Genomic DNA, 14,408 nt, shown 5'->3' with positions numbered 1-14,408 from the left:
AGTAGGGAACAACCATGTAATGCAGATGGTTTGAGCAGTGTGTTTATGACATCTGTTTTGGGTACATTTTCCCAATGTGTTACCCTGCACATCGAAAGAATAAGAGATTTTAATAAACCGAGAAAATGCCTCTGCATATAGATTTAGAGCCTTAATAAGAAGATGGTTGAACTTTTTCAACCTCTGAGAGTTTATGCTACTATCTTAAAACCATAGCGCACCTGGGGGATGGGAGGTGGGTGAAATGGGTGAAGGGGGTCAAAGGTACAAACTTCCAGTTATAAAATAAATAAGTCACGGGGATGTAATGTATAGCATGATGACTATAGTTAATAATACTATAGTACGTATTTCAAAGTTGCTGAGAGAATAGATCTTAAAAGCTATCATGACAAGAAAAAAATTTTTGTAAAAGTGTGGTGATGGATGTTAACTAGACTTATTGTGGTGAACGTCTCACAATATATACAAATATCCGATCATTGTGTTGTACACCTGAAGCTAATATAATGTTATATGTCAGTTAAACTTCAATAAAAAAACATAGCATACCTTTTGCAGGTTTTTTTTTAAAATTAATTAATTTATTTATTTTTGGCTGTGTTGGGTCTTCGCTTCTGTGCGAGGGCTCTCTCTAGTTGCGGCGAGCGGGGGCCACTCTTCATCGCGGTGCGCGGGCCTCTCACCGTCGCGGCCTCTCCCGTTGCGGAGCACAGGCTCCAGACGCGCAGGCTCAGTAGTTGTGGCTCACGGGCCTAGTTGCTCCGCGGCATGTGGGATCTTCCCCGACCAGGGCTCGAACCCGTGTCCCCTGCATTGGCAGGCGGATTCCCAACCACTGCGCCACCAGGGAAGCCCCTGCAGGTTTTTTTACACACATAATATGTGGCAGATTACTTGTATAATGCTATAACCCTCATTTTTCTTCCATTTAGCTACAGCAACATAAGCAATACACTCCGTTGTTTTGCAAAACTAATCACACACAAATGTGCTGATGTGGAAAGGATGTTTGTTATTTCGTATTTTCTCAGTGATGACACAATTTCAGTGTTTGAACCTATGGAGAGGAATTCAGGTAAGAGACATACCTGTCATAGCAGTTTCCTCAGAATAATTAACTGTCTCTTCATGTTGAAAGGGACTATGGTCTGATTTTTTTTAAATTAATTAATTAATTTATTTATTTTTGGCTGTGTTGGGTCTTCGTTTCTGTGCAAGGACTTTCTCTAGTTGTGGCAAGCGGGGGCCACTCTTCATCACGGTGCGCGGGCCTCTCACGGTCGCAGCCTCTCCCGTTGCGGAGCGCAGGCTCAGTAGTTGTGGCTCACGGGCTTAGTTGCTCCGCGGCATGTGGGATCTTCCCAGACCAGGGCTCGAACCCGTGTCCCCTGCATTGGCAGGCAGATTCTCAACCACTGCGCCACCAGGGAAGCCCTATGGTCTGATTTTTATAGCCTAGATGATCTAAGAGAGTGGCTTTCATTTTTTTTTTTTTAACCACTAAAGTTCATTTTACAAAGATCCCTTAAATGTGAACCCAGACATATAAAATGATAAAAGAGAAACAGTTCTGGTTGGCCCAGGACTGGGGGACTTGGGACATCTCCTTTTAGACACTCTCCCTACTTCCTCCGTGGCCTCTGAGGCACCTCTGTGGAATCCAGCGGCTTCAAAATCATGGTCTGGCTACCACCAGTTCCATGCAAAGCTAGCAAGACAAGAAGAAATCTGTATTCTTGATAGTACCACGTACGAAATTTTTGTCTAGCTCTAGGACAAGAATCCCAGATTAACAAATTTAATCTTCAGAGTCTATTTCCCTCTGGCTGTTGAGGCTGTTGCCAAGGTCCCAGCTGCAGGGCCCACGGAGTGCCTCTCTGCAATAGACTGATAGGGTGGCCATTGCTGAAGAGAGCCATTGATTTTGACTTACCAAATTATGGAACTGTAGGGCTCTCTTCTTTGTCCCAACACGTTCAACATTTTTATCTGTGCCCAAGACACACGTTTGAGAAGAATAATCAATGGTGTGCTGGTTAACCGGCTCTCTGAAAAAATTTTAAAAGCTCTGTTTTGTACTGTTTGTCAATTTCCATGATGCAAATACCCAAACCATGGCCAATTTCAAGCAACCAACAGTTTTAACAACTGGCTTGCAAAATCCCTTGAAAATTTAACAACCAGCCCTTATGAGCTGGTATGAGCCACTCAGCACACCAATGAATAATGAATAATTTGTATAACTAAGTCAGGGTCCACGGTGATTTGAATAATGAATCAGATCTTAAAATATGAAATCAAATAGGGATGAATATAAAGTCATGCTCTTGAAGGTCAAAAAATCAACTCTATACATCTAGAATGGGGACGATATGGCCAAACCAATTGCAGCATTCATAAAACAGAAGGAGTGATGGCAGTCAAGTACAAGCTTGCTGGTAATAATAGCAGTCCTGATTGAGTACCTACTATTATCCTTAGAAGACCTATGTGAGGTTACGTTTTGTGTTAGTCCTGGTCCTCCAAGAGGCAAACCCCAAGATGAGATTAAATGTACAAGAGATTTATTAGGGGAAATGCTGGTGAGGGAAAATGTGGCAGGAGCCAGAAGAAGAGGCCAGGAGAGCCATCAGACTGCAGTGCATGTCTGACTCCTGTGAAGGACAGAGAAAAGGGAAAAAGGGGAAGGTCTTAGACTGCAGTGAAACTCTAAGAAAGTTTTGCCAAGGCCGACTGGGAGTCCTGGGGCCAAAGTCACCAGTCGGAGGAGCTCCCATCTTGCAGGAATGGGCCTGCCTTAGTATCCCTGCCTTGCTCAGTCGTGTGTTGGCAGCAGCCTCTGGGAAGCATGACCTCGGCACAAATCTGGGGATAGATTTCAGAACATAGCAGTTGGAGCCTTCTGTCAACTTTGTTCCCCGCAGCAGGCAATCTGAGAAGTACATTTTCATGGCCCCCCACAAATATTATTCCCATTTACCAATGAGAATTCAGAGTGGTTCAAAGAGGTTAAATGACTCCTAAAGATCATCCAGCAAGCAAATGACAGAGCCAGGATGGACTCCAGCTCTGTTTGGCTACAAAGCCTATGTCTTTCCACCACCCCTGGTTTCTGCAAGTGGTAGGAGTGTGATGAAGCTGATCCCCAAAGTTCATCTGGTCTCAGGTTGTATTCACAGGTTTGAAGATTTCAGTTCATTTTCAGTTAGAAGGTAATGGAGTCCCGCATTCAACTCTGCTCACTGCTTTCCAAGAGCTCAAAAACCAAATAATGCCCAGAAAAGAGCAGAGGAAATGGTGAGAATTCTGGAAAGTGAGAAAAATGAGGCATCGCTAAAAGAAGCAAAGATATTTTGCCTGTAGAAAAAAAGAGTTCAGGGGACTCCCGTAGTTATCTTCAAACAATTCAGTAAGCTCCTTTCCGGAAATGGCGCATCTTACATTTCATCTGTATGTCAGCAGAAGTATAAGGACAAAGAGGTGGAGATAAGCTCAGGTGAGAAATTTTCTGCCTGGTACTGTTCAGGCAGGCTCTAAAGATGTTCCTGATGTCCCAGTTTCCAGGATGCTGCTGGGCATATAGCAAGTCCTCGCTAAGTGTTTATTTAAGTGTTTGGACTGGGAAGGGAGTGGAGCAAGAAAAGAAAAGGCTGGAATGCCATGCCGCTTTTCTTCTTTACACACTCATCTAGGAAGTCTCATTTCTTCACCCACTGCCTCATTCTTCCCTTAAGTACTATACGCAGTATGAGTTCACAAGTTCACAGCTAAGTTGTACGGTCTGTGTTTGAGCATGAAGTAACTCTAAAGGCAAGTTGTACTGTTCTTTTTTTTTTTTTTAATTTATTTGATTTTTGGCTGCGTTGGGTCTTCCTTGCTGCACGCGGGCTTTTCTCTGGTTGCAGCAAGCAGGGGCTACTCTTCGTTGCGGTGCACAGCCTTCTCATTGCCGTGGCTTCTCTTGTTGCGGAGCACGGGCTCTAGGCGTGCGGGCTTCAGTAGTTGTGGCACACAGGCTCAGTCGTTGTGGCTCGCGGGCTCTAGAGCGCAGGCTCAGTAGTTGTGGCGCACGGGCTTAGTTGCTCCGCGGCATGTGGGATCATCCCAGACCAGGGCTCGAACCCGTGTCCCATGCTTTGGCAGGCAGATTGTTAACCACTGCGCCACCAGGGAAGCCCTGTACGGTTCTTTTAAGAACAAGACCTACTCATTAACTTTTTTTCTCTTTTTCTATAGGGTATACTGGTGGGATGTTCTTAAAAAGAATTCGTGTTAAGAAGCCTGGACCAGAAGTCTTTAAAAGTAAACTCTCAGAATATATCAAGGCTGAGGAGCTGTATGTTGGAGCCAAAGTGAACGTGAATGGCTACCTATTTCTTTTGGTCAGTGCTGATGTGTATACCTTAAACTACATGGAGAGGAATTCAGATAAGGTGAACTCACTTGGTGTAATTCTTGACTCACCTCTCAGCACTCTGCAGTCTGTGTTTTTCTTACTCCAGGCCTTTTCTTCTTCATCTTGCCACCAGTTTTACATTGTGCTTTCACACATGTGGGCATGAATAATGGATCTGCACGACTTGGCCACAGGTCCCGTCACAGAGGCCAGGGCCTGGTCTCCTCTGTTTATGTGCTGGGTTTTCCACTGCCCAGCATCATGGATGCCAGGCACAGGCAGGAGGCAGGCCCAAGGTTGAATCAAGTTTCCTGGGTTTTCCGCTGACGCTAACAATGTTTTCAGAAAGAAATTGAGCAATGATCGGAAAGGAAGACAATCTGGTGCCACACACTGTGCTGTCCCAGTTAATTGGCACAGGCCCGCAGAGAAGGCCAAGACCTAAACAAACAGAAACCCCGAGGGAACCTGATAGTTGCTGGGATTGCAGCTTCCCATAACAGGAGCCACCTGAGGCCTAAATGGGAATCCAAGGACAAATTGGCAACAGTGAGCGCCAAGAGTTTTTTCATTTGAAATAGTATGGCACGTGGGTACTATTACTCAAAGTTCCATTATGGCAGTGCCGGTCAGTAAAAATAACATGTTGACAAAATCTTGATTTTTAAGTGTGGACTAGTCCGGTGTGCAAACACGTATGTCTCAGAACCATTACCTACTATTGAAGAATCTATCTAGAAATAATGTATTTAAAAAGTCTGCCTGAAAATAATAATATTTATGTGCCATTTATGTAGATACAGTACCAATTCCATTTCATTTATATGTAAAATGCTCGGGGTAAGTTGCTAAGATCAGTCTCACTGGGTATAGCACGTTACCCGGATCAGTTTGGGTCCTCTGAGAAGCAGGTACCAAGACAGACTTAGACATGCGAGAGATGTCTTGGGGCAAATGCGTATGAAGGATAAAGGGGGAGGGAACAGGAGTAGGTGGGGAGACTGGGATGTGGGTCTGATCCCTGAGAAAGGAGAGGGAAGGAAGGAGGATGGGGTGGGAAGAGCCTCAGACACAGCGTAGCTCTGGGAAAGTCTGCACCAGGCCAATGGGGAGCCCTGGAGCAAACGCTAGCTATCAGAGAAATCCCATGTCCGGCAGGAATGGCCCAGCTCTGGTGCCTCCTTCCTGCTCAGTCACTGGATGGTAAGAGTCTGGGGAGAGTGTGGCCTCCGTGGGGTCTCTGAAAGCTGCAGCGCTGCAGTGATCACGAAGGTGCAGCAGCTGGGCGCTGTCCGCTACCAGTGCTCTTCTCTGCGTGGTCCCTCTAGAGGGCAGGCCTGGGCAGCACCCTCTGGGGCTGCCACACCATCTCTTCATTTGCAGCGTTAGGAACTTGGGTTAGCGTGACACCATGAGCCGGTAGCTCTTCAAAAGCACTGAAGTCAGGTGAGAGGCTCAATAATAGGGCAGTTAGATTCCTGGAGACCAGCAGGCTTGGCTAGGAAACCTGACTCCTTAAAAGCTGAGGGGCCTTAGATGTGTATCTTCCCTGAGCTTTGTTTTCCGCATCTTTAAAATGGGAGTACCAACAGTGCCTATTTCAGAGAGTTACTATGAAGATTGGATGCGAAAATGTTTTAAGTGCTTAGCTCTATGTGGCCCATAGCAAGCTCAGTCAGTGTACAATTTACAATAGCTATTGTAACTAGAGCTCCATTTTCAAACACAGTGCAAACCTGTACTTTAATATAAAAAATATATAGCATGAATACACACACACAGACAGACACACACACATATATATATATCTCATATATATATGAGACATAAAGGGCTTTTCTCCTTTCAGAAAGATAAAAGCAGGGTAAGACATTATCTAGTATCAGCATCCCAAGTGAAAACTGCATTATCTTAAAACTACCCTTAACAAAGACATTCTAAGCAGAGAAAGATTAATATCAGTCTGAGGAGTCTTTTCAAAAGAGCTAATCCTATCATGGAAACAGATTAAAGGAAATGCAAAAAAGGGAGGGAATGCCTCCCCCTTCCCAGGGCAGAGATGAACTTTATTCTAAGTTACCATCAGTGTTTTTCTTTTTGTATTTAGTCTTCTCCTTTTCTAGCTCTTTGCTGTAGTTATTTACAAGCTTATGCTTTAGTGGATTGAATAAGAAGTATTCTTACAGAGTCAGAAGCCAAATCACAGTGTAGGAGACAGGAACTGGGGGCTGCCTGGAGAGTGAGTGTAAGGGGACTGCAGTGCGTGTATCATCTGGTGGCTGACAGTTCTGGGGGCGCACTCTAAAGATCTGGGGAAGATGGGGGTCCATTTATTCAATTTTGAATCCCCGTGCTCTCCATTAGGGTCTCCCAACATGTCGGGTCAATGTCCAAGGGTTAAAGGGAGGAGGCTGAGGTGGGAGTAGTGGTTCTTTTCTGATTCCTGTGGCCCGCTGTCCCTTAAGTGCATTTCTCTCAGATCTGGCCCTGTGCTAACGTCACTCGTTGTCCTAGAGCCATAGCTGAAGAAATCTGGTCATGTCTTCTCTGTGTTGGTCTCTATGGAAAGACATAGCCAGCTAAGTCAAGGGTCACAGTATGAAATCTCTTTGCTGGCCACCCGGAAGATTGGGCTCCCTATCTTAAATATCTTTCTTTTCCCCTTTCCAGTTTCCTATGAGCAACATTGAACTTGCCCTACAAAAGATAAAACAAGAAGAATCAAAATCCAGAGAGCTCAAGCAGGTGTTTACAGCTGCTGATTGCATGCACACGAAGATGGTGGATTATAATACATTCAGGTAAGCCATATTCTGCTAGCAGTAATCTGTTTTCTCCTCAAGATTGTCCAAAGAACAGAAGGAACAATTTCTTCCCTAGTGTTTCTTCATTAATTTCCTACATACTTTTTTCCTAGGAATTGGTGTTTCTTTACATCCGTATTACTTTGTGATCAAGTTTTGCCCATTTCTAGTAAATTTTATGCATTTGCATATAAAAGAAGTTCCTAGGGGAGAACAGAGAGACAAAGGCATAGTAAGTCAGTTGGGCACATTGTCTTGTGAATCACGCAGGGCATTGAAGGATCAGGGGAATGCCAGGAAAACAGTGCAGCTAAGAGCGCCCCTCTGAAATCTGAGGAACCTAGGAGGGACATCTCCTTAGGAATGCGATCCAGTTGGAAAAGATAGTGGAAACTTCGGCAATTATCAGAGGAAAGGTGCTATGTATGCATCTGTGTGTATGTACGCCCACACACGTATGTATTTTGAAAGACACAAAAATGTAGAAATCAAGGGGAAAATATATGACAGAGGTTAGAAGTATTATAAGAAATCATGAACAATAAAGATTTTCTCTAAGGTTAAGCTGAATTCGAGGACTGTCCAGTGACTGACCTAGGCAAATTTCCAAACAGCAGAAACACAGGGAAATTCAAATTCAGCGTCTGGTACAATTGTGGGACTTCTTAGCCTGAAAACAAAGTGAATGGAGCGTTCAGGAGAATGTAAATTAAATCACAGATGGAGGACAAAGAGGACTTTCTCTTTAGGCTGAGAATGCTGGCTCCTAAAAACAATAGTGGCTGAAAGCTATATAGGAAACTCAGCTTGATACAGTCAAGATGTGGCTGAGGAATGAAGGCGTGAGCCCAGGAGAGGGTGGCAGGGAGGTCTTTCTAACTTTGTGTCTGAAGTTGCCTGTTGCATCAATACCTGGTGACCCGAGCCCTCCATTAGGCCCAGCGTGTCCCCAAAGCTCATTTGTTATTTTAACAAAGCTCTTCCGTGCCTCCAAAATATTCTTTTGAGAGCAGCAGTCAGAGGACATATTTTTATTGTTTAGAATTCCCGAGCTTCTGGGATCAATAAGAATTTATAGTTCTTTGTTATTGTTCATAGCAGTACACATGTTCATGGCCTCTTGGAAAATAAATGGAGACAGGGTAAAGAGCAGAGACAATTGCTCAGGCCATGGATTAATGGAAAGCAGTGGAGGGGAAAACGAATTTCCATCAGAAATGAGGGAGTGGTTTCGTTTTATTATTTTGTGTTCTTTTACAAAAGCGCCCATTCTCCTAGTACTCTAGCAGTGTCTATTGGAAACACTTTAGTAAGTTTATGGGGCTTTGGGGGAAGCACTTAGGCCAGGCAGGAGATCCAAGGAGGAAAAGTTGCTCTGCGGCCTGACCCTAATTGTGGGCGGGATAAAGGATGGCCACGCTGTGTGATTGCAGGGTGACCTCAAGGCTCAGAAAGATGCTCAGAAAGAACCAGCTCCCAATATTTAGGCCCTCTCCTGGACAGAAATTCCTTAAGACAGAAATCAGATCAGGCTGTACCTGGTTTGAGAAACCCTTCAGTGGCTTGCAATAAGATCCAAACGTTTTATTGCAGCCGGCAGGGCCTTGAGCGATGCAACTCTGTATTTCCCGTGTCATCACTTCTTTTCCTCCAGCTCTGCCCTCTGGCCTTGCTGACCGTCAGTCACTTGCTTTCTCAAACACATCAAGCTCTTTCCCTCCTCCAAGCCTATGCACACGCAGTTCTCTCTGCTCAGAACGTCCACACCACCATCCTTTTCGTGGCAAACCCTGTGACTCATTGTAAACGCTCCTTCCTTGGAGGGGATTTCTTTCTATTCTACCTAAAGGAGATCACTCACTGTTTTTCTTAGCCCCTTGTTTATATTTTTCATAGCACTTAGCACAGCTTGCAGTTAAGTTTATTTAGATAGCTGTACTTGGTGTGTGTGTGCTTGGGTGTGTCTTCTCCTATTAGAATGTCGACAGCCCTGTTCACTGCCCTAAACCTGGCACCTCGTGCTGGGCTCACTACATATCACAGTTCCTGAATGGAATAATGAGATGCTAGGATTATTCTTGGGGGTTCTGTCTCCAGATGAGAGTGCAGAAGAGGCGTCAAGACGTCCTGGTCCGTGTGATATGCTTGGTGTCGGGCACTACGCCATCTGTGGGTCCCTAGTTCATGGTCTTCAGCCCTCTTTTTTGCTCTTCATGTTCTTTCCTGGGCAAAGGCAAAGAAAGTACCTAGTCAGTTGCTATCACACCACATCCTAATTTAATTATGTGCTTGGAGCTTTTACTAGCTAATATTTTTCTTTTATTTCTGTATGTATGTATGAGTGTATATTCTGGCTCTTCTCACCAGAACGTAACCTCTTTGAGGGCAAGGACCTTCTCTTTCTTGTTTTTTGCTTTAGGTTTATCACTTTTCACAGTGCCTGGGTGTGAATATTTGTTGAGTGGCTGCATTTTATCCAGCACCCCCTGCTTTGGCTGTCAGCTAAAGGCTGAGTTCTCCATTTAGTTCCTCGTGCTCAGACCTTTTTCCTGAATTATAAATCTGGAAATACGAACGCCTCCGAGACATCTCCCCTTTGGATGTCCCTAAGGCATCCCCAAATAACTTTCCCTAAATTGACCTCATTTTCTTCTCCCATAAAGTTGCAGCCGGGGACCCTGTCTTGGTAAAGGGCACCATACTTGTCCCCAGGGCCTGGGCCAGGCTGTACCTTGTCTTTCCCCTATCTTGACCTCTCCCACCCTCTTGAAATTGCACTTCTTAAACTACCTCTCTCCATCTCTAGCTTCACTGTTGCAGTTCAGCTTTTCATCTGTTCACCTGGACTCCTTGTCTTAACACTCATCCTCCAAAGCTGTGCCAGAGTGACCTCCCTAAAATCTAATCATGTCGTTCCTTTGCTGTAGGGCAAATCCCAACCTTTTAGTGTCTCATGTGAGTTTGGTCATGATCGGACCCTTGCCTCCACCTCTTCCCTTATTTCCATCTCACTCGAATTATTCTTTTGGAGAAGTCACCGTTTATCGAGCACTTACTGTGGACCATACATCGTGCTAAATGCTTTTCCTGTATTATCCACTGGTAGCCCGTGTTGAGTTATTCGTTTACTTCCCTGCCTCCACAATTGGCTCCTGCCAAGTACAATAGGTGTTCGTTGAATAATTTAATGAATGGTCCTATTTCTCAAGGAACATTCTGTTTAAAGTTTGCATCAAACAAGTAAATAATTGATTACCTTGCTCTGGGGAAGGGAAATCTGTCTCTGACTGTAGGGAAGTCAGGGAGAGCTAGTCCCGACTCTCACAAGTCACGTGACTTGGGCAACTCACTTCACCTACCTACACCTCACTCTTTGGTCCATATAATGGTCTCTAAGGCCCCTTCTAGGCGCTGACATTCTGAAACATTCTGTAGGTTTATGAATACACTTGTAAAATGTTCCCTTTTCAAATTTGTGCATCGAAGTAGTAGAGTGGGCAGGCGGAGGCAGGACTGCAGTGTAGGCCTCTGGGCTTCACCTCTGTGGCCCTCATTTTCTCCCCTGCTTACATACCTGGCCCTCTCAGTATGTACCTGGCGCCTCAGAGCCCGGCCTTGCTGCTTTGGGCAGCAGTCCAAGCCCCGGGCATTTTCTTTCTTCTCAGAGATTTGCACCGCTTCTCAGGGAAACCTTGCGGGCAGGAGCTAATAAACTATCTCTGCATAAGGTGCCGTGGTTGATAATGGATTACTGGATTAACTTATGGGCCTTCCTGAGATATTTGCCTCAAAAGTGACCCGAAGGAATGCAGGGACAGGTGGAAACAGAGGGCACTTTTGGGAGGGAGTGTTTCTCTTCTGCCTTGTGGGGCTCACTGGCTCTGCCTCTAGGCTGGACCTATTTCTCTGGGACCCTTTTTTCATGGTCTGTCAGATTGGCCTGTGACAGCCATGGATTGTTATCGAAGAGAGTGCAGAGAGCCTTTCTCAGAGCCTCGATACCTGACGGGCAGGTTTCAGCAGGGAGCCAGGCAGGGACTAGGCTCGGCAGGGCTAGTGTTTCGTGCAGTTGGGAACATGGGCAGGGTGAGGCTTCCTGATGGGGGCCCTGGACTCAGAACCCTAGGCGACAGCAGCAGCGAGGGCCCTGTGCCAGGGAAGACGTGGCCAGCCCCTCCCTCCGGCCACCTCCCCGAGCCTTGATCTCCCCATCAGAGATGACACCCGCCCCATGTAGCCTGCATGTATTTTGGTTTTCTGTGTGCTCAGTGCTCACCTCTCTTCCAAGGGCAGGACACGTGCCCGGTTCACCCTGGAGTCTTTCCTAGATACCTCCAGCACCCCGTGTCTCAGGCCTCAGTGAATGTAGTGAATTATTACACCATTCTTCCTCAGACCCCCATTATCAGCTGTGGGATCAGGAGATTTCCTGTGAGCATCCATGTAATAAATTCCAAGATTTACAGCCTCGAGGAAATTTTCGTTCTTGTAAACTTAAAATTCTTCCTGAGAGAGATAGTATAATGTAGTAAACAGATTCAATTTTAGACTTGTAGACTTGCATCCAAATCTCAGCTCTGCCATTTGTCAGCTTGGTGGCCTTGAGTAAGTTGCTGAACAATGTTTTCACCTACAAAATGGGGATGGTAATAATACCTCCTGCACAGAGCTGTTGTGATGAATAAATCTGATAACATATGTAAAGTTCTTATTGTAGCACACTGTAGTGCATAGCGGACACTAGAAAATGAAAACCCTTTATCCCAATAGTTGGAATAGTTTGAAATAGTCACCGAAAATAGTAGTAGGAATCTATGTCCTGTTTTCGATATTTCAGTAAGTTCTGTATTTACTCTTGATGAGGTCATTGAAAGCATTCTTTAATAAATGAGGTTGGAAGAAGCCCTTTAAAAACTTGGAGGCCATGAAGGTGGAAAATAAACATCACCGTTGGTGGACCAAGGTTGGGAAACATTAATATAATCCACCCCATTACTGTCCTTTACTTCAAGGAAGAAGATTATAAATTTAGTGCTTAGAAAATTGTAATGATCTCATCCTGATTTATCTCAGACAGTTATCTCTCCTTTTATGTGGTTTTGCTCTATCTTTTTTTGAACAACTCTGTGTACATTGTTATTGGTGTTTTTATTGTAAGCCTAACTAACATCTTTTAAGGAAGCCACTAGTCTACGAATCTATATGAACAGAAGGAAAAACCAAGACAAATTCCCAAAGCACTCAAACATGTACTCTCATCTTGAACCAAACAGACACTTTGACAGTGTCCATACTATATCTTTGAGATACGAGCCTCAGCATACATTTTTGAAAACAGCATTTTGAACCTTCCTAAAAGCATTAAATATAAATAAATGTGATGTCATCGAAAAAATGCTGGCCTGGGAATCAAAAAGACCGAGATCTTTGATTTGATTCTGTCACTGCCTGATGGTGTTGTTTGTACTGGTGAGGGCTTAGTTTTTAAAAAGCAGAATCCTCTCTGGCTAGTTAAGCAGAAAAGGAATTTTTAAAAAGGATCCTGGGTGGTTCACAGTATCTTTGGAAGGGCTGGAGCAACAAGCTTGAGGCTCAGTTCTAGGAACAGTGCCCAGAACTGGGCTGTAGAACTTGTCTGATGAGAAAATGGCCTCTGTTCCTACTGCACCACCCACACTCATTGCTACATTTGCGCTGCTGCCAAGAACTTGATTTTACCACAACCATCACTGCCACTACTTTTGGCAACCTTGTGTCCTTTGCTACCCCTGAAAGCTGGACCCCTCTGACACCAAAGGTGGCCACGCCTAGCTGGTTTTCTCTTGTTAATCCCTTCCAAGTCAAGGTCTCGTGTAAGCTTCCCCAACTGGCAGAGCCTGGGTCACCAGCATGTTTCTAACTGCAAGGAAGCCTGGGAAATTGAGCTCTGACTTCCATGTTGGGGTGACGGAGAAAATAACGTGGTAATTTCCCCAAATATAGATGGGCGATTTAAAAGGTACCCTCTTCATTTGCTATGACGGCAAATCCAAGCCAAGATGAGCCAAACAGGGGGCATAAAATGTCAACATTAGGAACTGAGCTCCTTGTTTGTAAACAAACCAAGCAAAACACTTGCCTGGTTTTAGCACTTTGCAAATACTGTTCTGATCTACCCGAGCAGCTAAACAAAATACAAACTCCTCCCCTATATTCCACTACTTTTGCAATCTCTGACACACCTTTCTGAGTTTAAATTGCCTTCAGTGAAGGCATTGGATTACTTTCAAGTTCATGGATTGATAGCTGGCAATCGTGTTTTGTTTGGTTTTTGTTTAATGTTTTTTAAAATTAAGAGTTTAAACATAAAAGTCTATATTTCTCTCTCCTCTTGAAAAATAGAAACTGGGCCTACATTTCCCCATGTCAACTGTCAGTTGGGGGTGAGTGGCAACTGTCCGCCTCAGACTGTGCCTGTTCTCTGCACTCTTCCCCAGTTTCTGCAATTCCTTATTGTCGTATACCTTCTCCCATTTATCTTACCTGCATATCCCAGAAGGTACTTGACGAGGTAACTCTTGGATTAGATAATTTTAAGGTCCCTTCCAGCCATAAAATTCCATTATTTTGTACCCTAGGTATAGTGGAAATAGGCATTTAGGAACCCATTGTGTAAATAGCCCAAAATAGAACTGGAGACTGATTTTTAAATTAGAACCCAAGTGTGATTTTATATCTAAAAATCCAAAAGACTCAATTTAAAAATGATTAGAAATATTAAGAATATTTAGGAAAGTAGCTAAATACAAGAAAACTACATAAAAAGCAATAGCTTTACTAGTGATAAACAGGAAATATTATGCAATGGGGGGTACTATTCGCTATAGCAACAAAAATTATGAAATACCTGGGAACAAATTGGACAAGAAATGTGTAAGACTAAAATGAATACAATTTGAAAACTTTATCATATCTCTGAATGGGAAGACGCTATTTAAAAAATTCTAATCTGTTCAAATTAATCTAGATTTGAAGCAATTCTAATCAGAATCTACGATGTGAGTTTTTGTTGTTGCTGTTGTTAGATTTGGTTTTGTTTTGCAGAGTTAGGGGAGAGAAATTGGCTCATTGATTTTGAGGTTCCTCAAGAAAAATCAGGGATTGAAAAAAATGTTGAAAAGGAAGAATATTACAGTCAAGATACTAGAATTTATGTAGTTTATAGA

At 44.0% G+C, this 14,408-nt stretch overlaps 1 protein-coding gene across 1 annotated transcript in view; it reads left to right on the top strand.

Annotated features, from left to right (window-relative positions):
- Positions 1-14,408, top strand: part of EFHC2 (EF-hand domain containing 2) — a 153,369-nt gene that overhangs the window by 62,937 nt on the left and 76,024 nt on the right. The window contains 3 exon segments of the mRNA XM_068533696.1: positions 936-1,078; positions 4,240-4,436; positions 7,070-7,200. Of these exon segments, the coding sequence (XP_068389797.1) occupies positions 936-1,078; positions 4,240-4,436; positions 7,070-7,200 (471 nt within the window).

Source organism: Eschrichtius robustus, chromosome X (assembly GCF_028021215.1).
Source record: "Eschrichtius robustus isolate mEscRob2 chromosome X, mEscRob2.pri, whole genome shotgun sequence".
Classification (NCBI taxonomy): domain Eukaryota; kingdom Metazoa; phylum Chordata; class Mammalia; order Artiodactyla; family Eschrichtiidae; genus Eschrichtius; species Eschrichtius robustus.
Note: the sequence above shows the minus strand (reverse complement) of the source record. Positions and strands in the feature narration are given on the sequence as shown.